A 25516-nucleotide genomic window follows, 5' to 3' on the forward strand; every position below is an offset into this window, starting at 1 on the left:
CCTCCTCCTGATGGAGGTGAAGGTGTACGGGAGGTGCGGTGGGAGGAGGTGTGTTTGTTCCCTTTTCTTTTTTCCTAGACGTCTGCCTCTTGGTGATGATTCCGGGGCAGCCGGGCGCCACCGCCGCTCTTCTTTTTAAGATGAAGACAACGCGACCTGGACTTGGAGGAACGCAAGTGTCCCCCGCATGGTTGTCACTATAAGCAACAATGACTGAAGCTATAGCTGGGTATAGCGCGGTACTCTGGGCTTCCCAACTTCCTTTGTGACGGGAAGTCCCAATATTACCTATGACTACAGCAGGCGAAGGGCATAGGGGCACGGGGGGGGGGGGGTGGGGGGGGGGGGGGGGGGTGGGGGGTTGTGGGAGAGGGGGGGAGGGGTATGCAAAGGAAGTAGGAACTTAAAGCAAGAGAGAGGGAGTATGAGGGCTGACCACCGGGTAGAGCAGAGCCAGCTGAACGGCCAGTAAGACGTAAGGGGAGGGACGGAAGGAGTGGCCCCGCCCACAGTCTGACGTGTTCTCCTGCAGAGGGAGGAAATGACACAGCATGAAAACCAGGGACGTGCGAAGAATGTTAGAGAGGCAGGGGCTGAAATTTCTAAAAGGGGCTTTTGGTGAAAATATCGAAAATAGCAGACCTCCAAGCTCACAAGAGCTTGGAGGCCGGATATTTTCGGTGCTTGATACCACACTAAACTAAACATTATCAAGTCAATACTGGAGATGTGGCGTACGGCATGGATTTCTACACAGAGAGGGCAATTCTTTCAACATAGTATGTGGGCATTCATGTTCAGGAGAGTTTGGACAAGGCAATTCTCTTGAATGCTGCCTTCGGGTATGGCATGGAAAGAGGGCATTTACATTTCTTTCACCGTAGTAAAACTACATTTGTGGTCTTGAGAGGGCACTTTTTACAGACGGATAAAGGGCAGGGCCTCACGCCCCCTTTGATGTCTATGCGTGCCTGATGAAAACCTACTTCAGCGGTTCTCGACCTTTTCTGGATATGGGCCCACTTGAAAATCTCCAAACAAATAAGACAATTGTGACTATAATAGCAGCAAAGCAAGCTATTTACATAATCATCTGTGCATAATTCAGGCTACAATCTTTGGGAATAATCTTTGAGGCAGATCAAAGTACAGATTTGCTTTTGTCCATGTTTGTGTGCATGTTGGTGTGATGTGGACAAGTCTTACAGATCGTGCGTTGTCAAAGCACACGGAGGGCCCTTTTCGATACCGAGCCGCAGCCAGTGATTCACAGGGATTGACATTCTTGTCTGGAAATGATTAATTAAGGAACGTTATACTGTCAAGACATAACAAAAGAAAGAAAATAAGTTATGGCAATTAACTCCTCCCCACACATATTTCTGTGTGTTACTGCTGTGCTGTTGTTGTATCCTGGCTCACCTGTCAGTGAGGAGTCCCTACCATAAGGACATAGAACTTTCATACTACTCCTGCCGCCCAACACTCCATGGTGACAGGCGCCGCCCCAGTCTGTAGCAGTATGTGTAGTGACACAGCGTTTAACCGCTTAAACCCTCCATACTTAGTGAAGCGGACAAGCTAACAATGCGTTGCGTGCAACGCATTGAGAGCTTGTATATAGATCCGCTATTTCTGCCAAATGTTCCCCACCTAAATAGTCAGGGTTGGGGTTCAAGCGATTATAGAGTTTACAAGAGATCTTTCTATAACGCACTGACAGCCCACTCCAGATGTCACAGTTAAGAACACCGTAGATACGAAGACATGAATACAAATGAGTAACACAGTGTGTGAGTGTGAGTGTGTGTGTGTGTGGGGGGGGGGGGGGGGCATAATTCAATGGCGAAAAATTACAATAACCTTGAACGGAACGACGAAAGAGTTGGCGCTGAGCCGCGGGCAAAGATAGAACGACAATAAAGAGATGGAACCCGATCCGGCGATTAAGAGAGTTTTGTGGTTCCTGCCAGCTGGCGAGGCATGTGTGAAGAAAGAAGGATACACTCCACTTCTTCCTGGGAGAGCTTCTCTATCTCACAGGTGTTGCAAGGCAACTTCTCTGCCACCACAAACAGCAGGTTGGTGTTGTTTATCTTCTTGGCATGGAACAGCCTGCAGAGAGAGAGAGAGAGAGTACACGCACACAGGGGAGAGAGAGGATGGGGAGAGAGAGAGAGAGATACAGAAAGAGATAGGAAAAGAGACAGAAAAAGAGAGAAAGGTAAAAGAGAGAAGGGACTGTCATCAACTCCTTCCCCCGCGCCACTCCCTTCATTAGCGAATGGATCAGCTAGCATGGTGACAGCACTGATATTATGACCATTCCATTACTGTAGCTCTGATATGGTTTAATTAGCATTGACTGCAAATGAACGGTGCTGCTTTTGCTGCTATATTTGTTTGTAGTGTAACTTTACAGCATTGGATCTCAAAGTGGGGTCCCACTGGGTCCAGGGGCGGGGGGGGGGGGGGGGTCCCTAGCTAAAGTAGTTCATCACTATCATTTTAAGCATTTGATCCATTAAGTTGGCTATTCAAAAATAACAGATCTACAAGCTCACAGCATCATTTTAAGCTCTTTATCCATGACGTTGGCTATATTAAAAAATAGCGAGGTTGTACATCTGCAATTTTCAAATATTGAAAGTTTTTGGATTTTCTTTTATTTATTTTTATTTTTTACATAGATCATAAAACCTTCTCTTCGGGGGGTCACTAGTCCAATGATTTACAGTACGATGTGAGGGCGTGCATGCGTGTGTGTGCGCGCGCGCGTGCGTGCAACATTTGCCAGTGTCCACAGACCTGGAGCAGTTGCCACAGTCTTGCAGCATGTTGTAGGAGCTGCTCATGTTGGTGAAGTAGAACTGTGTCTGAGTCATCACACAGCTCCTCTCTCTGCCGTCAAAACCCTCTGCCTCCACGTTGTCTGTAGCGGGACACAACGCACATACAATATGATTGATGTATCGTTGCTGTCGGCCAGAAACCTCTTATCTCTATATTCCAACCTTTTGTGTTTCTTTTTCGTAAATGAACACCTTACAGTACTTGATCATACTACAGTGACAAAACATCAAAAGTATCTAGTTTGTCAGTTGTCTCCCTCTCCTGACAGAGAGCACTAATTGCAACAATGTCTGTATGGGGTGAGTAATTGATAGAAAAGTTAAGTAAACACAAATAACATTTTATTAGTTAAAGTTATACCATGTAACTTTTTTTATAAAACAAATCTTAAAATTGTCCTAACTGTTAAATCACTAAAGTTTTAGAACACCCACTCTGTTATTTTCAGCTTCTGAAGCCTTCTCTTTATATGTTTTCTGTGAGTTGTGAGGGGGGTAGAATTTCCCGGCAAAATGATGTCATCTCCCACATGATACACTACCGGCCAATCACAGCGCGGATCATACACCACTGGCCAATCACAGCGAGTCTTGCTGTCTTGCTGTCTAGGAAGTAGCTTCCCTCAGCAACTGTGTTTACATTGGTGAAGGAATCTTGCCTGCTACTCCCTCAATCCTGGTCTAAAAATGACGGGAGACGGCTCTACGGATGCGTATCGGCGAGGCGGAGGTGCTCGCGACGGCCGCGGTGGTCCGCGGACCCCCGTTCCGGTGGTCCGCGGCGACTCCGGCCAAAAAAAGCAATACCGCTACTGACCACTAGTTGAGCAGCTTCCACAGTACAGCTTTAAATGAATAGTTAATGTCTGTTTGGTGATTTTAATGTGCACACTAACATTAACACAACAGGTTTATGCTGTGCAGTGTGCACCCACCTGTGATGAACCAGCTGTGATATGCCATTCCATAGATGAACTGCTGGAAAAAGGACCTAGAGGAAGACACTTTGTGAATGACTTTTCACCTCATGGATTACTGGATTATTGCAGAGTATTTGTGCAAATGGTATCGCCCTGTTTAGATTGTATAGTTTGGATTATTGCAGTGTATTTCTGTACATGGCATCGCACTGTTTAGTTTGTATAGTTTCAAAGCTCACCATGCAGCTGCTGATGTCCACCAGGCCAGGTTCAGAAAGTCTGCCACCGTAGGCTATACATGTAAAAACGGAAAACAGGATTGAGTATACTAAGTATGTTCTTATAATCCAATCATACATACAGTTCATACAGTAAATACATACATACATACATACATACATACATACATACATACATACATACATACATACATACATACAAACATACATACATACATACATACATACATACATACATACATACATACATACATACTGTACATACATACATACAGTGGTGGAAAAAGTACTCAGATGTTTTGCTTAAGTAAAAGTATCAATACTGCAATATCTAAAGTATCTACAGTATGTAAAAACAGTAAACTGCATCATTCCCGTTGGATTTCTGTTATTTTCTTACCACAAAAGCAGCTCTGGGTGCCGCTCCATGGCTGCTGCTGGGTATAGGCTCGCACACAGACTGGTAGTCATTGGAAAGCTTGCGGTTGTAGAAGGAGCTGTTATAGAGAGCGTACATCAGGTAGGGGTCCACCTCACTGAAGAACATGCCAACCTGCGGGTGGACAGGGGATAAAAGCAGTTACAGGCAGAGCCCAGGATTCACACACCACCACCACCACCACCACCACCACAGAGACTAACTATCGCCAGGAGAATGAAAAAGTTCATTGTCACCTTGTTCCAATCCTCTTTCTGGTTCGACATGATCAGGAATCCTCCATCATCTAACAAATAACACAGGAGGTCCTGCAAACAGGAAAAAAAGAAAAAAAAAAATTTTGTTTGTGAGAAGAAGCTGTTTTGTGCCAGGGACCCCCGGAAGATAAGATTTGTGTTAAAAAAAGAAAATGAAAATTATTCTAGATTTTTCAAACACTTTCAAGATTTTTCAGAAATGTTAAAAAATAGCAGATGTACAAGATCCCAGCAACAGTATAATATCAAAATACTAATCTGTACATTGAAACTATATTACATTGAAAATGTGTTGTGCCAGGGACCCCCAGAAGAGAAGATCTGTGTATTTTCTTTACTATAGAATACTATAAGATACCAGGCACACAGTGAAACTAGCGTGATCTATATCAGTGGTTCTCAACCTTTTCAGGCTGTGACACCCAAAAGAATCATATTTTAACTGGGTCCCCAGTTAAAAACCCACCCTGACAAGCACTAAGAGTTGAGGCATTACATTTTGTATAACACGGTTCTATTGTGAAAATAGCAGATCTACATGCTCACAACGCCTCGGAACGCCATATATTGGCTATTTTCACAATTTCTGCCTCTAATATTTGACAATTTGTTTAATTTGTCATTTTAGAGGTATTAAAAAGTCATTGAATTGTCACTTTAGAAATGTCCAGATGGGCGCCTGGTGGCCTAGTGGACCAGGCGCATACCATATAGGCATTGCCATTTCGGCATCAATGCCTGTCGGCGTCGCCGGTTCGATTCCCGATCTGGTCGACCTTTGCCGCATGTCACTCCCTGTCTCTCCCCCATTTCCTGTCAGTCTACTGTCCTATCCAATAAAAGCAAAAAGCCCAAAAACCAATCTTAAAAAAAAAAAAAAAAAATGTCCAGATACCCTCTATACACTTAAACTTTAGTTTTTCTTTTTCTTTTTTTTTTTTACTGTTGAGAGAGAAAACAATGTTGCACATTAAGTTAATCATCTAGGGACCCCCCCCCCCCAAATAGTTTGGGGACCCCCCTGGGGGTCCTGACCCACAGGTTGAGAGCCACTGATCTATATAACGTGCTATCTAATTTACATTTTAACCTTTGCAAGGTCATAACATTTCTTTTGATCAAATAAGGGGTCTGTGGCCTATAATGCATATAAACCGGGAATCCTTGAAGTTGAGAATCTAAACAGTGTGCTTGAAACACAAGAAGTTCACTCCCTGCAATGTTGCTATAGCGCGTTGTGACAACGGCCTTTAACTCAGAGCCCAGGGAGCTCATTCAAATTGTCACACAATGATGGACTTACATCACTGTTGGCTTCACAGTCCATTTCACAGCCGCTGTTCGGTCCACACTGCCACGGTAAACAAAATGACAACGTGTGAATAAATGAACGATTAGGTAAATATCCTGATGAATTTCCATGGTGCCATACAGTAGGTTTTGCATCAACATTGGAATTAGTCATTATGGTACCGTGTTTGAGCCTTGGCGGTTATCGGTATGGTTGCTGGCCAGGATCTTGAACTTGTCCGTCCAGGCCTCCAGGTCCAGCTTCACTCCAACCACTGGTAGAGAAGATACACCAAACAACAGAGAGAGAGAGAGAACAGCAAACGAGCATGCAGACACACACATGCACACGCCAACACACAAACAAACAAACAAACAAACACACACATAACGTTAACACACAAAAGAGGACAAATAGAGAATTATATGCACAAGTTAGATAAAGAAGTTTCACATCAACACAGTGGCGTTTCTAAACCCCAAAATCCACTATACATAATTATCCCAAATATGAAAAAGATAGCACATGCCAAACTTCAAGTTAATAGTAGATAAAATAAGCACTTTTCCCACCTATTTAATTTGGCACACAAAAAAAAAACGCTAACGCGTAAGCGTACGCGTTAGGATTGAGGTAAGTTTCATTGTCACAAAATATAAGCTTGTCACAAAGTAAGCTTTGTTGTTGTCACAAATACTCCCGTTTCGACTTATTAATTTGGCCAAAAATAAATAAATAAATGCCAAATAAATAAGTGGAAAATGTGAGTATTTTGTCCTCTACTGGAAACTCTATTTTAGAATTAATGCCTGGTGAGATAATTCCTTTAAAAAAAATCCTTCTGTGTCTTCTCTCTCTCTCTTTCTCTCTTGTGTGATTGCGGGGCCCACCTGCGGGTTTGACGGTCTTCCCACCCACGGTGATCTCCACTGCAGTGCTAACCAGCACCCCTATGGTGTCGTTGTCTGGGTTCAGCTCCTCGTCCCTCGCTGGCGTACACGAACAAAACAGAAAGGCCAGCCAGAAACGCCGTCAGGGACAGCCAACAACAACAACAACAACATGACTAACTGTCTAGACTGCAGAGCCTCAAGAAGGAATTGTTTGTTGGAGATAAAGTACGGCCAAAGGTGAAAAAAAGTACTCACAAATAAAATGTACATTTTACTTAAAATGTTCGAATAGACAAAAGTATAAAATAGGGCTTAAATTATTAATGTACATGTTTTAATAATAAGCTAGATCTGAAAAGTAACTTGTAATTAAAGCTTTCAAACAAATGTAGTAGAATAAAAAGTATTTGTCGCTGAGATGCAGTGGAATACACTGCATCAAACAAATGTAGTAGAATAAAAAGTATTTGTCGCTGAGATGCAGTGGAATACACTGCATCTCAGCAGTGTATTCTTCAGTGTATTCTCACCCCAAAACACCCTCGCCGGGTCAAAACGGTTGCCACCAGGTATTTCTAAACATAACCTCAGTAAAACTATGCCAAAACCTAACCTTATCCCCAAACGTAACCTCAGTGAAACAATGCCTAACCATAAACGTTACGTATTCCTAACCTTAACCTCTTCTTGTAAAACAAACAAGAATACAAGAACCGCTGGGGTCGAGCGGCCTACGGAAAAATGGGGGCGAGTGTGTTTTGGGGGCGGGTGTTCATACTCAAGTAAAGCAAAGAACCTAAAAACAGTACGTAAGTACAATACTTGAGTAAATGTTCTTAGTTTCTTCCCTCCACTGGATACGGCCAGACTGGTAAGAGCGTGGCTCACCTGTCCGATAAGGCGCTCTGAAGATGTAGCCCTTGTTGTCCAGACTGCGGCGGTAATAGGTGGCGTTGAAAGGCTCGGGGTCCTCCTCCCAGGTCTCTGCAGCCCTGATAATGAACACCAGGGACAGGGTGTTCAGCAACAGGCATGATACATTTATTTTAAGAAGTACATTTTATTTTTTTCCCCCGTTTCTACAGTTTCTTGGGCTGGATATGGCAGCCTGGAACGGTTGTTCAAGTGCAGCTAAACTTGGCATGTTAGTAAACGTGCCACAATTAACAATAATGCATTGCACATGTGAAGCACCTGTGAAGCTGACCTACGGAATATCAGGGTTGTTTGGGGTTTGGCTCGTGCCACAACCCTGAAACAGTGGTAAATCAGCCAACAACCCACTCCGTCTCATGGTAAATGGCTTACTTTTATTTTCTCCCTGGACCCAGGGTATGGCAGCTGCATACCCCTGCCATACCCAATTGACGCCCCTGGTTTACGAGAGAAACAAGCAGACAGTTTTACCCCTTGAACCCCAAATACATCAGCTATTGTGTATGGGGGTCCAGGGCACAAAATACTTTCAGATGTGGGCCTGTGGACAAATACAAATAAAAATGTTTGAAAGCCCAAACAAGCAACTACAGTACACTTTAGAAACAAGACCCCCCAAAAAACACAACCCGCAACTACCAATATTTAAAGGCAACTTCACAGAAAAACAAGCCCAAAGTCGCTTATAATAAGCATACTTGGCAACACTGCTCCCCAGTCCCCACTTATGGTAAGAGGCTGAAACAGAACAGCACAGAATGGGATGTCACAGCAGAACAACAAAGCTGTGACAGCAACAACAAACACAAGAAGCTTGTGTGAACATACAGTATACAGTACATACTTGTTAGGAAACACTCTTGTGAGACCTCCATCTGTCGCAGCAAACAGGGCTAGAAACCCATAGCTGGGGGAGAGGAGAGAGAGGAAGATGTTAGGTTGTAAATCGCTTGTGTAACGCTTGGAAAGCCTGGAACCGTCTAAACTCTAAAGCAGCGATTCCCACCGACAGGATATTGCCACCATTGCCATGGGCCACCAAATGAATGGCAAAACAAAGATTTTCATGATAATACAACATTAATATTAAAAGAAAAATGAATGAACTAAAGGTATACTGTTTTAGTTTAGTTTAGTTAAAAACACATGGGAAAGGAAGAGAAAATAATTCTGTTCATTAAAAATGGTGGTATACAATAACAAAAGTGTGCCGGAGAGGCAAAAAAAAAAAAAAAAGATCTTGTGAGGTGGCATAGAATTTAATAATAAAAATAGTAAATATTATCCATAACAATAAATACAAAATTTGAAATATATTGTCACTGTCGGGCAAAAACCTCGTATTCACAGTTTAAATAATTTTTAAAATGATAAATGGAAAACGAACGGTTTTGGACATACAAGGTTTTCACCCGACAACGACGATATATAATTAGAATTGATCCATTGATCCAAGGAACACAATCGATTGATTGATCACTCTATGAGAGTGAGACTGTACTCACTGGAAGCACTCAGTCTATAAGACTCTACTCACTGGAAGCACTCAGTCTATAAGACTCTACTCACTGGAAGCACTCAGTCTATGAGACTCTACTCATTGGAAGCACTCAGTCTATGAGACTCTACTCACTGGAAGCACTCAGTCTATGAGACTCTACTCACTGGAAGCACTCAGTCTATGAGACTCTACTCACTGGAAGCACTCAGTCTATGAGACTCTACTCACTGGAAGCACTCAGTCTATGAGACTCTACTCACTGGAAGCACTCAGTCTATGAGACTCTACTCACTGGAAGCACTCAGTCTATGAGACTCTACTCATTGGAAGCACTCAGTCTATGAGACTCTACTCACTGGAAGCACTCAGTCTATGAGACTCTACTCACGTGTTCAGATCTTTATTCTTCCACACCTTCTCCACCAGTTGTCTGATGATGCCCGTGTCCAGAATCAAGTTGTGAAGGAGCAGGTTGTCACCTGGACAAATTAAACACACAATAAACACAAGAGTTACAAAAATAAAAACCAGAAGACATTATGTGGATCTGGGGGTCCACACAGAAACGCTGTGTGTCCGGTGTGGAACTGGGACTTCATGTGTAAGGCTGTCACGATTAAGACATTTTACATGACGATTAATTGTCACTCAAATAATTGCGATTAACGATTTACAGTATTTTCTGGACTATAAGGCGCACCTGACTATAAGGCGCACTGTCAATGAATGGTCTATTTTCAAACTGTTTTCATATATAAGGCGCACCTGACTATAAGGCGCACATAATAGACGCTACCGTTGCGTTATGCATCCAACAGATGGAGCTGTGCTAAAGGGAATGTCAATGTCAATGAATGATCCATATATAAGGTGCACTGGACTATAAGGCGCACTGTAGTTTTTTGAGAAAATTAAAGGCTTTTAAGTGCGCCTTATAGTCCGGAAAATACGGGTAATAGTGTATTTGTCGATGACAATTACATTTCTGTTTGGCTTTTAGGCTTTGAAGTTGCCATGGCAATCATGACACATAACTTACATATACAAAGAAATTACTGACATATTTGTTTGTAACTATATTAACATTTCTCAACATGGAAACGATTATGATGATTATGCAAAATAATTGCGATTACCTCAAATAATTGCTATTAGACGATTATGTAATGATTGTGACAGCCCTATTCATGTGACCCCAGTGTATTACATATCTATGACATAGGACTCAGGCAAGGAAGGTTTCTTGGCGCTGATCAGTCCAGCGGTTTTGGAGATTGGGCTCCAGACACGCACGCACGCACGCACGCACGCACACACGCACGCACGCACACACACACACACACACACACACACACACACACACACACACACACACACACACAAAGACCCCTCTCTTAGAGAGCTCGCAGAGCCGCGCCGCTATAACATTAAACCAACAGTGTGTGAGTGTGTGAGAGAGAGAGAATTAAGCGACCGAGACGAGCTCACATTGTTTGGAGTCGGGCGTCTCCTTCTCCATGAGAGCGATGAAGTTGAGCAGGAACTCTGTGTTGTTGCTGGTGAGTTCTAGATCATTGCAGTATTCCCTGAGGAGAGATGAGCCCACAGACGCTTTCTTTTAGATTCAGGAGAGAACGTTGAACAACAACGAGCACGCACACGCACACACACACGCACACGCACACACACACACACACACACACACACACACACACACACACACACACACACACACACAGCGTTTACCCTCCTTCTTGCCTCATTTCCCCCTGATACAGGAATCCCGCAGGATAAGGCCTGATTTACACTGAGTTGCTCGCTGAGTGGCGTGCACTGAAAATATCTGATCTACAAGCTCACAATGCGTCGCCAATCAATGCATCGTGAGCTTGACGATCGTCCGTTTCAGGTGCGCGTCGCGGTGCACTACTAAACATAAATCAGGCGTAACAATGCTTTGGGATTCATGAGCCCATCTGCACGTCCGCCACAGTTTCTTACATAGCGTGCATGTCCCAAGGGCATATTCCAATATGCTGACGGCAGAGCTGTCAGTCAAAGTGAAATATGGATCGGATTGCTGAGCACAGCAGAGGCAGAACAATGAAGGCGTGGGTTTGTTTGTCGATCTTTCGGAATATAAGGTCGCAGTCTGAGGAGTACGATTTGATTTAAAACAAACAGAAAAAAAGAGCGCATGCAGACAATATTTTGACAATCTTTTTTTTATCACATAATTTACTTGTTTGTAGCAATTACTGTATATCATCTTATAAGATTCCAGTACTTCAGTTAATAACTAAATGTATTAACAGATACAAACATGCAGCATGACATGGCAACATGCGAAGTGGTTTTGGCGAGAGAGAGATTTATGAAATCATTTCATTATTGTATACCGCAAAATTTGGAAGGATGGGGAGTCCACTGGATTCCAAATATTAATATTATGATGAATTCTATTTTATTACTTTTTTTTAATAAATTGACTCATAGGTCTTGTTGCCAGAGGTGGGAGAAATATTAACCAAAAGTACAAAAATATCAATAATACTCCATTAGAAGTCAAATCCCTCCATGAAAGATCCTGCTTGAGTAAATACATACATAATTAGCAGCAACATATACTTGCACTTTAATTTTGGTTTGGTCCCTCTGACTGACATAGTATTATGATATAATTATTAGATAATGAATACTGTCGTGTGTAAGCAGCATGTTACCATTGTAGCTGCTGAAAGTACTAGCTCAGTCCAGTGGTTCCCAACCTAGTAACAAACCTTATTTTATCCATTGTGTCTACAATGTTACTGTGTGAGTAAAGCTGTCAACTAAATATAGTGGAGTGGAAAGTACAATATTTCAACCTGAAATGTTGTGTGAGAGTGTGAGCTTAAAGTAGCATAAAATGAAAATCCTCAAGTAAAATACACTACCTCAAAATTGTACTTAAGTAAAATGTTGTAACTTTCCACCACTGCCTGTACAGTAGTAGCATTTCTCACTATAAGTGCACAAAATCACACTAAATGGAAAAAAATAAGAAAAAGGGACAGAAAGAATGAAAACCAACCATTTCACACACAATGCAAAAAACGTAGACACCTTAAAATGAAACGTGTAACTCGGGAAAGTGGAAAATAAACAGACGATAATGGTGAGGGCTGAAAGAGATGAAGCAAACCCCAAAACACGGATGACCATCCACACCAGTGGTTCTCAAAGTGCGGTCCAAGGACCTTGAGAGGGTTCCAAATGAGAGCGTAAAAATGGAACCAAATGGACCCTTGCAGGTCTGTGACTCTGAGAATGTACAAACGGACAGACATTTGTACACTCTCAGAGTTATGGGTATCCTAGTCTTAAAGGGCCAGACTTCTATTCCACAATCTCCGAATGCCAGTAGCCTACTGTATATCATCGCTGTTGGGCAGTTTGTGTGCTTGTAGATCAGCTATTTACAATATTTTAAATCGTTCTTAAAAAGATAAACGAAAAAAAGCGATGGTTTTGGACATAAAAGGTTTCCACATAATACTATAGAACTACACTTCCCGAAAGCTGAGATGTCTGTCATTTCCATTCAAGAAATATATATTTATATATATTATATATATATGGGTGGGTGACGTGACGTAACGTTTTCGCTGTCCTCGGTGTCAAACATGTATAAATAAAAAATATATTTGTCAAAAACCTTCTGAATATTGTGCAGGACATTAAGCTTTATGTGAACTTACTCAAGATTAAAACATTTCATTCCTCATTTCTTCAGAATCTTCAACCAAACATGGCAAAACTCATATGGTGTGACTGTCCTGACCTTGTTTCTCAAAGTGGGAACTTGAATAAAACTAAGAAAAAGAATTGCTAAAAATCATTTGAAAATGAATTTAGGCTAAAAAAAATGTCTATTTTGAGCCTATATCTTTTCAAAGTCAAAGCATAATGTTTTCAGTCATTTCTGATCAAAAACATTTTGTCCCCCAACCCAAAATCATTTGGTGTGACACTAGTTTGGAAAAATTAAACAGGCAATTATTTGGACACCTATTGGCTAGAGAGGTCCTTCTTCTGTAAGGCTATTCAGCACTCCCAGCACAACTGCAAGACAGGTGTCTGAGGTGAGTTATGATTTTAACATTTTCATGAAATGCCATCTTGTTGAAACGTTGACAAACTCACCATTCTGGATGTCTTTTGGTGTGACACCTTTTCTTTAAAAAAAGCTTAAGTTATTTGAAGTTTTGGTCATATTTCCATGTAGATCTAGGCTGCTTTGTTATAGCTAGCATGCTGTTAGCATGCTAATGTGTACATAGTAGCCTCAAGGTAAACCTAAATGGAGAAAACAGTAATATGGTGTGACACTTAATCATATGGTGTGACATGTCTGCTTGTCACACCATATGACTTGACTGTCACACCATATGATTTATACTGTATTTAACTACAGATATAACAACAAATAACAAAGTTCCATGTTTCTTTTGTACATTTAAACATTTGTTTTAAACATTTTTTCATAAAATGTAATTTAGCTTCATTCAGTGATACTTCAAATTCATCAGACAGAGCAGAAACCCCTTCACAGAAACCTTAACATATTGTTTCAATCTAAACAATATTTTCTCTTTGTCTTAAACTATACATTCCATTTTCTTTTGTCAGCTGGAAAATGACAAGTGCTGAGAGAACGAGAAAGTACAGGGAGAAACTAAACAATGACCCAGCAAGGAGAGAGGAGCCAAAGGGGCGAGACTGCATTTTCTACGAAGAGCAGGAGGTTGTCTGTGGCATAGCAGAACCGCAACAAGGCAGCCGGTTTGCTACCCTCACCAAATACGACTGGCTGATGTACAATACAGTCTAAATGTATAATCTAATCTGATCTAATACTTTTGTACTTTCACTCACTGGACTGGACAGTGAACAGTGTTAAGGTAGGACCCGAGACAAAACTAGCGAAAATAGCTGATCTACAAGCTCTCAACACGTTGTGCTGCGAGAGCTTGTAGATCAGCTATTTTCGGAGTTGCGCAACCCAGCACTCTTTAGCTAGTGGAGATGTGGTGTAATGTCATGATTCCTAATTACATTTGTTCAACACAAAATGCTGTGTTCAAGTTCAGGAGACTTCGGAAAAAAGCAATTTACCTGAATGCTGAGTTCTGTTTCCACTAATTGGTGTTAATAAAATGTTGCCTTCAATGCCTTGGCTCCAAGTGTGGCTATGCGCCTTATTGTCCCTTTAGGATCCTTCTGCCGTGGGCCGGCAGAAGACTTAGGTGTGCGTAGCATTCCTGTGCACATCCTCATCATCCATCTACTACTACAATTCTTTCTTATCCCATGTTAAAGCCCTACAATAATATCCTGTTCAGAAATATTAAGGCCATGTTATCCTGGGTAATTGTTTAATCAATCAGTAAAGTTCAGTACTCACTAATAGGTAGGTTAAAACACAGTTTGCTTTGACACATGAAGATATGATCATACGGTGTGACACTAAATCATTTGGTGTGACATTCCAAATAGTGAGAAATCATACCTTTATTAATGATTAAACCAAAAGAATGTTTATGGATTACATAGAGAATATTATCAGGAAGAGTCACAAATATTTGTGTAATTTTAGAGAAAGTTTTGACAGAATACATTTAAAATATGTTGTAAGATCATAAACATGGGCCTCACACAGAGTGTCGATTATGAAAAAAATATACAGATATAATTAATTTTCAAAAAACTATAGTGGATCACTGGTTAGTTATGATAAAGGACTTTGATAAAGTGAGTAACTTAAGAAAGATGTACTCCATTTTCATTTTATGAACAATTATTTTCATGTCACACCATATGACGATTTTAGGCACAAGTACAACAAACTGCTGAATAAAGTCTGATTCCAATAAAATATCTAAAAACAAAATGTATTTCCATAAGGTTGAGAGTGAGTAGAACAAAAGTAAATAACTTTTATGCCTGCAATTTAAAGTTTTTTTAAAAACACATTTTTTGGGGCGTCACGTCACTGACCCATATATATATTTTAAAATATATGTTAAAATGTTCAAGTGGCTTCGAATAATTCGATCTTACAGTAGGCCAAATTTGTGCGACTGCAAAGACGAGATGGAAGCGGATGGGGAGGTGGGACATCCACTTTATTCCCGGATCATTTTCAGACTGTATGATGGAAGCGTTTGAAAATTGTGGGTGGGAGGCAACAGTCTGGCTGGCAAGACTACGGGTGACCTTGAAATAAAAAAAAACTAAAAAAAGGTTTGAGAACCACTGATCCACACAATGGGAAGACAGCAAGCATTCACACAGGGCTACCTGGGTGCTATGAACACATGTCCTTCAGATTCAAAACTGTTTGGCAGCAGTGATTCAAAATCTGCAACAGAAAGGGGGAAGATTATCTGGGAAGAGCCACGCGCTGAGCAGCGGGTTGTGGGAAAAAATAAACAGCAGTTGTTCTTCAGAGGTGCAGGGACGCAGAGAAGGGGACTGTACCATAGCAACACTGAGGAATTATGGGGGTTACACCAGCGTTAGCCAATATGGTGCCTCATCAAATGTTAAACCTGAATCCACTCAAAACCTGATTGTCGCTGCCGTAGCAGATTTTTCTTTAGTGTGATTTTTTTTGGTTTTCAGTCTGCTTTTGTTTTGGATGTCTGAGAACTGACTTACACACGTCAAGAAGCAAGTTCTCAGACAGAAATGAACCACAAAGCGAGTGCTTTCTTTTTCTCAGGCAGGCATCAACATGGCCAACTATTGCAGGGGGGGAGGTGGGTGGCGCAGGGAGTCCTGATGGAAGTGGTCACCCCTCAGACTGGCAGGGGAGAGGGCACTGAGAGACACATAATGAGAGGAGGTGCACTGCATTGTGAAGGGCATTTGGAAGGGCAACTTATGGGCAAAGAGACAATCCTAAGCAGACGTCACAAGTTAAGCGCCTACATATCCAGCATGTTTCTGGTGTGTCGTCATTTCAGACCTGTAATTGGGAGACAGAGCACGAATGGAACATAATACTTCTTGAACAGCTAAAAAAAAGAAATCGAGTGCCCAGGTAGTATTGCGCCCACAATGCCTTGCACATCCGCGTCAAGGTTTTAGCGGCGGACGGTGATGTGGCCGTGCCATGCCCTGCGGGCAGTCTGAGGGGTGAGAGGGGAGGGGAGACAAGCTGATGGAGACAGGGGATTACAGGAGGGGGACGACAAACGAGGCCGCCGGGTGGGCAGGGTGCTGTTGCCAAGGGTCTGACACCCAACAACATGACAGGACCCATGGGTGGGCGCGAGGCGCGCGGCTCAGCAGGCTCAGTCAGCAGGTTGACGCCTGAGCTTTAGATCACAGAGGTTTCATTTACCCTCCGCCAAGGAGAGCGCTACGTCAAAGTGAAGTCAAATCGATTTAAGGTTTATTTGTGTACTCTATACTTAAGTCTATCTGTCTATATCTAAGTATTTTTCTTATTGAGGTTCTGCAATTCACTTTTGTTTACAACATATAATTTGTATATATCTATTATTTTTTAATTAATTTATGTATTCATTGAATTATCTTTAATAAAATAAATGTGGCTGTAGTTGTATTCTATGTTCTTCTGTCATAGTTTAGGGGTACAGTAGCTACTATTCTGGACATGACAGTGGACATTCAGTGAAAGTGGCAGATCTACAAGCTCTAGAAGTAAAGCTGTGAGCTTGTAGATCGACTACTTTCAACTAAGAGATTTGGTGTAGTGGGGAAAAGGACAGGGCCCAAGTGTAGACCCCGGGGCGACCCCAGTCAACTCTAGGTTTTAAATGGTTAAGATAGACTATAAAGATGTGTGTTTATCTGTTGAAACTTGAAGTATTTAGAGCTCTTATAGTCATTGGGTATCGTTTTATTATTTTGTTCCATCAAGTAGTTAGGACACGTCTTAGCTAACATGACATTTTAAGGAGAATGAAAAAGGAGAGAAAGACAGAGGAGCTCTACAGAAGCCACGAGGCAGAAAGGGGTAGAGAGGGAGAAAGAGGAGAATGACAAAAGACAGAAACGTGACTCGAGAGAGAAATGGGAGAGGAGAGAGAGAGAGAGAGAGACAACGAGCCGTTTAGAGACCCTCATCAGAGAGGGCTGGGGGGAGGGGGGGACAAAAAGACAAGTTTAAACAGAGAACATGAATGTCTGTCTTCCATCGGGAAGTAGGAAGGTGTTTAGTCGTGTGACTGGAACAGAGGAGACGCTGGACATTGGGCGGGAGGAGGTGGGAGGGAGGGAGGGTGGGAGGGGGACTGGAAGAGCCATCGTGAGAGATGTTGGGATCTGAGCTGCAGCAAAGAAGGGTGGGTGTGGGTGGAGGAGGAGGAGGAGGAGGGTTGAGCCTGACGGATTCTCCGTCGCGCGCCGAGAACGACCCAAGAATAGCCCCCAAACTACAAGCTCGCAACATTGCAGGCTTGCAGGTATTGTTAGCTATTAATGGCGCGCGACGAAGTATGAATCGGCCTTTGAGGAGGAGGGAAAAAAGGAGGAAGAGGAGAGAAAGAAGGGAACTAGGACGGAGGCAAGCAGGCTGGGACGGGTGAGGGGTTGGGAGGGAGGGGAGGGGGCAGCAGAGAGGTTCAGGACGAGAGGGGGGGTGTCAGCGGTGAGGGAGTATAGGAAGTAAAAAGGGTAAGAAGACGTGGACCAATATGATGTATACTTGCCCGGTGAGCGTAATCCGGCTGGAGTAGAAGTGAGCAAGAAAAAGAAATAGGGGAATCGGGTGGGAAGGGAGGAGGATCACAGACAATATTTTATTCAATTACTGGTTTGAATAAAAATATTGTTTTCTCAAAAAGGAAGGAAAACCAATTAAGTCAAAACGAGACAAGAAAAGAAAGAGCAAAGACACAAAAAGAAAAACAGAGAAATTAAACGTCTTATTTGCGAGAGCAAAACAAGGAACTGAAGAAAATGACGGGGGGTAAAAAAAAAAGACCAAACAAAACCAGGATAATAACGGAAAATCAAACAGAAGGAAATGTAAGTGAAAAGGAAAACATAATAATAATAATTCAAAGACAGATGAAAACCAGCATTATGAAAGTTAACCATGGAGGATTTGAAACTCACAAAAAAAACGAAACACAATGCAAGTCAGGAAAAAGAGGGTCTGGAGAGAGAACGAATGAGCGAGACAACAGATGTCTCCATTCAGACTCACAAAAACCCCACAACTCCCACAGTGGATGAGGCCTGTGCTTTTGTGGGAGTTCCCATACTGAATGATTCCAAAGACCAGAGAACATCTCACAGTCAGCAGTCCAACAGAAAACATTCACACACACACACAAAGTACTACCCCAACAAAAACACTAGATAGAAAGAAATTATAACAAAAAGAACAAACAAGTAAATTAATAAATAATCAGAAGGAAGTGAAAAGCATGCCTGTTTTCACGGTTCATTCAGAAAAAAAAAGAAGAAAAAGAAAAAAACATTCAAAGACTATCAACAACACGGGGATGCTTCAGAATCATTACTTTTGGTCGGTAGAAGAGGCGAGAGCATTTGGCAAAAAAAATAATAGCACAAGGTCACCATTATTTTCACCTTTTTTCGTAAACACACAGTAAAAACCACAGCTTTCACCTTTCTGACATTTCAAGTGGTTTGTTTTTTTCTTCGGCGAGAGTGCGAAGGAAAAAAACATCACCGGGTTGAACAGCACAGCATGAAGACAGGAGGGACTTATAGAGAGGGGGCAGTAGGGGGCAGTATAGAGTAGAGCCTGGAGACCCCAGGCAAGTTCCTGTGTGGTTGGACAGCGTGAGAGAGAGAAAGAGAGAGAGAGGTAGAGGAGAGGACGAGAGGAGCAGGAGGATAGGGCTCCACTCGGATGACTGCAGACCGGAGGACCAAGGACTCGGTAAGAGAGGGAGGTCATATTTGGGACATGGATAGAGAGAGATATAGAGAGAGAGGGAGAGAGAGAAAGAGAGAGAGAGAGAGAGAGAGAGAGAGAGAGAGAGAGAGAGAGAGAGAGAGAAAGATGCATGTTGAGGGTTCCCCAGTACTTACACTGCACCTGTAGGATCTGGTCGCTCAGGTTGGCTTTGATGTGGTTCTCACTGTATGTAGGCAGTACCAAGCCCAGACTGTGTACACACGCACACACGCACACACACACACAGACACACACACACACACACACACACACACACACACACACACACGCGTTAGCTCTAATCTGTAAACAGGTTGACACACAAACTGTAAAACGATAGGGGGAAGATTACCAAATGGGATGGGTGTTGGATCCCAAGACAGTTGCATAAACACAGAAAACCGCAGACCGAATAGTTCAAGTTAATACGGATTTCTTTTTTTGTCTGAGGAAGAGCCTGTATGGCTCAAAATGTTACATTTTTGCAAATTACATTTCCTTTTCATTGGAGCCATTTGCTGTGCAGATCTTTCTGTTACTATAAGAGACACAGGAAAACAGACATTTGCACATCGTCGTTGTCGGGTGGAAACCTTGTATGTCCAAAACCGTTTGTTTTGTATTTATCATTTTTTAAATGATTTAAACTAGTGAAAACAGGCAATCTACAAGCAACGCCTCGGCGTTGTGTGCTTGTACATCGCCTGTTTTCACTACTTTTGTGCAATGTATGCATGTATGATGGAGCAGTGCTTTACTTTGCGAAAGAAATCTACAAATTTGAAACTTGGAGATACGAGGTTTCTGCCCGACAGTGACGACACTCCGCTGGTGCTGGACACTCCGCTGGTCATCAAATCATTGCCTCAAGAATGCGACAAAAAACTAAAAATATCCATGAATTCAAGGCAAATTTATGGTGTTTGTAATTGATAGAAAATAAGTATTTTGTTTCTTCCCTGGAAATCATTGCATCTACAGTATGTACTTCAAATAGATCTGTATTGGTGAACACGTCTCATTATCTCCAAAGCCAAAAATAGCAGAGCCGTTCACTAGTGATGTCACATAAAATAAAACATATTCCTACATAAGAGGATTAACTGGGACAGATGGTACACGAGACTGTGACATTATCAGGTTCACACTGATAACAATGCTTTTCATGTATGCGTAATGTGAGGCTAATTTACATTTTATTTATGTAATAGACAACTACATGAGACAATTCTACAGTGCAACATTACAGTATTACATCAGGGTTGGATTTGCTGGGGGATGGGAGGGAAAAACCCTCGGCTCTGCTTTTGATGTTCCATCTGGTCATTATTATTATTATTTTATCACTAGTGGTTTTATCTCTGCTTCTGATCAGACTCAACTGAATGCATTTCCTTGTGGTAGAAACAGAGCTACACTTTCTAACCACCTGCCCACTATACCAAGACATCAGAGACACATACACAGATTACACACACCCGAAGTGAGTTTGAAAACATGACCAATGATGAAAAACTCCCATACCTACTGGGAGAAATACAACAATGTTCGAACACAGCAGCAAGATTTGTGAACTGTTGCGACAAAAGAAGGCTAGAAACACAACCACCCTAAAGGCCCTTTTCCACCGGCAGCGATAACGATGACGATAGCCATAAAATATCACAGCGATAATTATGCCTTCACATTGATGTCCGATAAAGTTATCGGACATCAATGTGAAGAGGCGCCAATTAACAGCCACTCCCGCAGAGCGCATCGCGAGCTGTTTGTCAGAGACCCAGTTCCATATCACTGTGATCTTAACCACATCGTTGTTGATCCTAACGATGTAGTTGTCGGCTATCGTTGTCTTTATCGGTGTTGGATGGATGCTGCCGATCCACTTCAATTGAAAACCCACTTTTTTAAATCGTTATCGTCATCGTTATCGCTGCCGGTGGAAAAGAGCCTTTAGGACTATAAACCATGGATTGACATCTAGACCTACTGCACATACAGTATGAAACAGAACTGCTACCTTTAAATGCATTTTGAGAAAAAATAATGCTGTTATTTGTTCCAAAAGCTTTATACCCTGTATATATCTAAAATGTCACAATGCGACATAGCTCTGTTTACACAATGCTGTACCCCCTCCCAATGTATAAATGTTCCCCATCTTCAACAGTTTTTATTGTACAGTATTTGTGACACTTGCTTTGGCAATGTAAACGTATGTTTTCTCATGCCAATAAAGCTCCTTTGAATTGAATTGAACTGTAAAATGTGTCTTTAGACACAATGCGATGGCAGAGTGCAGACTAACTACCACCAAATTGGGACTCCTGCATCGCTCGCTGCCTTCCACTCCCTCCTATGCAGCATCAGGGTCTTGGCTTAAGAGTGAGAACATGTTGCCTTGTGTTGGCTCACACAGTGTCAGCTTGCTCACTAGCAGTTCCGGGTGCCTCACACACACACAGTGCCCTGGCAGCCTCATGCTTCTCTCTCTGACCTTGTCTGTGACCCACCCCATGTTACATCTAGTGCCCTTCGTAGCATTCTTGTGTAAAAAAAAAAACTAAAATATGTATTGTATGCTGTGTATGTGTGTGTGTGTGTGTGTGTGTGTGTGTGTGTGTGTGTGTGTGTGTGTGTGTGTGTGTGTGTGTGTGTGTGTGTGTGCGCGCGCGCACACACACACACACACACACACACACACGCTTACATAACCACATTGTGCCATAGCCTAAGGAACTGTCAAGAAGCTAATGCAGGCCTACATATTGACTGGAGCATACATATTATCTAATAAGACTCAAATCGAGAGCATTTTATGTTGTTTGGTATTTTATGTTCTTTGATAGATCTGTGTGTAAACAACTTGGTGCTTTAAGTTAATGGAAATGTGCCGGGTGCTGTATGTGATCGTGTGGATTTAGCTGCAGACAAGACCAGTCACACTGCCAGCAGATGTATAATAAAGGAAAGAACACACATCAGGCAGTTCTAGGACTGTGGAATATCATAAAATGTAATTTGCAAAGTGTTGCCCTGGAGGAAATGTCATTATAACGGAGCCTCAAATGTTCAACTGAGAGTTTTTGAGCCATGCGGTTAATTTGTGCTTAGAATACTGCCGTCCTTTTTATGGGAGAAGGAATACGGTTCCTTAATTTATGGTGATTCAGATGAATCATTTATTGCGTGTACAGGAGGCAAATTAAGCGAACTCTGCTCAGTCCTCGGCTTGGTCTTTGCTTGATAGATGGCAACCATATTCCTGAATTTACGCACACCATGTGTTTGATGAATGACACTTGTCAACCAGGCAAGAGTCTTTAACATACGGTAGGTAGGTCTAACTCATGTGGTCAAGTGAAGGTTAGGTGAAAGCAGTGGTGGAAAAAGTATCACATTTTATACTTAAGTAAAAGTCTGGAATTCAAAATACACTTGAGTAAAAGTACAAAAGTATCTACATCAAAATGTACTTAAAGTACGAAAAGTAAAAGTACAAAATCTTTGAAAAATAGCAGATCTACAAGCACACAACGCCGCTGCGGCGGGGAATGCACATGCCGAACTTGAAGTCGGTAGGACGAACGGTTCTCGAGATATGCGGATTACATACATACTCAGAGATCTCTCGCATTTATTGTAAGAAATGTATATCTGCAAAGTAACTAGTAACTAAAGCTTTCAAATAAATGTAGTAGAGTAAAAGTACAATATTTAGATTCGAGGAGTAGTAAAAGTATCGGATATTGGAAATACTCAAGTCAGTACAGATTCTTCAAAATTGTACAGTACCTAAGTAAATGTACTTAGTTACTTTACACCACTCTGTGCAGGGCAGAAGTTGCAATTCAATCACAGCATGCAGGTTGTCCTGCAATCTTGCAGTCTTACTACGTACTATCGTACATTCTACGTTCAGTGGGGCTCTTTTTTCAACATTTCCTCATACATTTTCTATCCCACACAGTGGTGCAGAGCGTCAAAAAGTTGAATTTGGAAACTTTATTCAAATGAGAGGTGAATTTCGGCAGCCAGCGGCCAAGTAACGATGTAGCAACCGTGTCTCCATAGAGAGTGACACTTGACATTTACTCACTTGAGACTAACGGAATCAATCTTCAATATGAATAGATGGAGAGCACAGAATACTGATAGCAAAGCTTTAAAGTAGCAGTGAAATTGTGCCGATTGAAGCCGAGGCCGACGGGACCACAGTCGCATGGATAGGGTCTCACAGCACAGTTGGTTCTACAGACTCCAACTTTCGCACACGGATAGCTCAGATCTTTGCCTAGCTACCCCTGCCATTACTGTACTTGCATGATGTACAGTTATACAAAACAACATTTTTCAGAACTTCTAGTAGATATTAATTCTAGTATTTGTGCTGGTAGTAGACATCCCAAGAATAACAGAAATAGAATTCACACCAGAGGTTCCTATCAGGGCGGTATCCTCATATAGTGGACTAAGGTGTCGTATTGACATCTTAGATGGCTGCCCGACTAATCGGCAGACAGTATTGAGCCAGTCGAGGTGATAGAGGCTTCTGTCAAGGCTTATCCAATCCTCTCTTAATTATCACTGGAGCTCAGTGTTCTATCCCCAACTCAACCTATTATACTGGTGATTTAGTATTCACCATAGGGCTGTCTTCGAGCATGACAGCTTCATACATCATTTATATATTCCTCTTAAGGAAGTGTCATTATAAGGACATCTCTGTAACAACAATAAACAAACCCGATACACCCATATATAGGCATGTCATATTTTTGAGCGGTGCACACCGCTCCTATAAGTGGCTGTGCGTGAGTCCGTAGCCTTTTTCCTCAGCATTTGCCATAGTAAAATGTGTGTGCATAGCATCATGTTTGTCTAGTGATGTCATATGTCGTATGTCTGTAGCCTTTTTCCTCAGCGTTTTGCCATAGCAAAATGTGTGTGTGTCCGTAGCTGTGCGTGTGTCCGTAGCCTTTTTCCTCAGTGTTTTGCCATAGTAAAATGTGTGTGCGTAGCATCATGTTTGTCTAGTGATGTCATATGTCGTATGTCTGTAGCCTTTTTCCTCAGCGTTTTGCCATAGCAAAATGTGTGTGTCCGTAGCTGTGCGTGTGTCCGTAGCCTTTTTCCTCAGCGTTTTGCCATAGTAAAATGTGTGTGCGAAGCAACATGTTTGTCTAGTGATGTCATATGTCGTATGTCTGTAGCCTTTTTCCTCAGCGTTTTGCCATAGCAAAATGTGTGTGTGTCCGTAGCTGTGCGTGTGTCCGTAGCCTTTTTCCTCAGCGTTTTGCCATAGTAAAATGTGTGTGCGTAGCATCATGTTTGTCTAGTGATGTCATATGTCGTATGTCTGTAGCCTTTTTCCTCCACGTTTTGCCATAGCAAAATGTGTGTGTGTAGCATAGCCTGTACATCCTAGACTTAAATCCTAGTCTGAAGATGTTATGCAAGCACGACCACCGCTCACTTCCGCCTTTATTGATAGCTCAAGTGAAGATGGACAGGAAAGGGAGAGAGAGAGGGTGAGAGACACACAGCAAAGGTCGCCGGGAACGGGACACAAACCCACGGCGAGCTGTCAGGCATCAGAGCCTAACCATTAACAGAACCGATATTACCAACCCGATACACCTATATATATATATATATATATATATATATATATATATATATATATATATATATAGGCATACTGTATGTAGAGAGTAGAGACCCGGTTGTCCAGGTATTCGACTGCTATTCCCATATATGGTCATCTGCATATATGGGACTGACGCGACCGAGTATTTCCCGGTGAATCTGTGCGCAAAGGTGGGGGCCGATGGGCGAGGGTTGCGAGCTTATGAGAAACAACTAAAATAAGACCTTAAAACCTGGCGAAAACAGTTGCGTGCATTAGCGGAAGATGACGATAAAGGAAATCATTTAATGGAAAACATTAAATTAACTTCTGAAAAGCATACACGGCCTTAAAACATGGCAAAAACAGTTGCGTGCATTAGCGCAAGATTAGATGAGTATAAAGGAAATCATTAAATGGAAAACATTAAATTAACTTCTGAAAAGGCTTCACCCACCTCGAGTCTATAGCCTACTAAAAACTAGTGAACCGCGATCTTGCCACACGTGAATAATTGTGGTTGTAAACAATAACACAGACAATATAAATCCTTGTTGTGGGAAGAAAGGATATCATCATGGCCCCAAATAACTTTTAAATATCTTGCAATTGG

General features: G+C 42.0%; 1 protein-coding gene across 1 annotated transcript in view; it reads right to left on the bottom strand.

Annotated features, from left to right (window-relative positions):
• Nucleotides 1-403: 403 nt before the first annotated feature.
• cacna2d2a (calcium channel, voltage-dependent, alpha 2/delta subunit 2a) overlaps nucleotides 404-25516 on the bottom strand; it is a gene marked incomplete at both ends in the record, with an annotated part of 322235 nt that continues 297122 nt past the window's right edge. Inside the window, 17 exons of the mRNA XM_080728771.1 lie at nucleotides 404-526; nucleotides 1207-1289; nucleotides 2006-2115; nucleotides 2809-2932; nucleotides 3788-3843; nucleotides 4012-4064; nucleotides 4412-4564; nucleotides 4687-4758; nucleotides 6011-6058; nucleotides 6181-6272; nucleotides 6889-6987; nucleotides 7780-7883; nucleotides 8672-8734; nucleotides 9717-9807; nucleotides 10817-10914; nucleotides 15671-15731; nucleotides 19409-19485. Coding sequence (XP_080584897.1) covers nucleotides 404-526; nucleotides 1207-1289; nucleotides 2006-2115; nucleotides 2809-2932; nucleotides 3788-3843; nucleotides 4012-4064; nucleotides 4412-4564; nucleotides 4687-4758; nucleotides 6011-6058; nucleotides 6181-6272; nucleotides 6889-6987; nucleotides 7780-7883; nucleotides 8672-8734; nucleotides 9717-9807; nucleotides 10817-10914; nucleotides 15671-15731; nucleotides 19409-19485 — 1507 coding nt within the window. The remainder of the gene's footprint in view (nucleotides 527-1206; nucleotides 1290-2005; nucleotides 2116-2808; nucleotides 2933-3787; nucleotides 3844-4011; nucleotides 4065-4411; nucleotides 4565-4686; nucleotides 4759-6010; nucleotides 6059-6180; nucleotides 6273-6888; nucleotides 6988-7779; nucleotides 7884-8671; nucleotides 8735-9716; nucleotides 9808-10816; nucleotides 10915-15670; nucleotides 15732-19408; nucleotides 19486-25516) is intronic.

This window comes from Nannobrachium achirus (genome assembly GCF_963921795.1).
Source record: "Nannobrachium achirus genome assembly, chromosome: 6".
NCBI lineage: Eukaryota > Metazoa > Chordata > Actinopteri > Myctophiformes > Myctophidae > Nannobrachium > Nannobrachium achirus.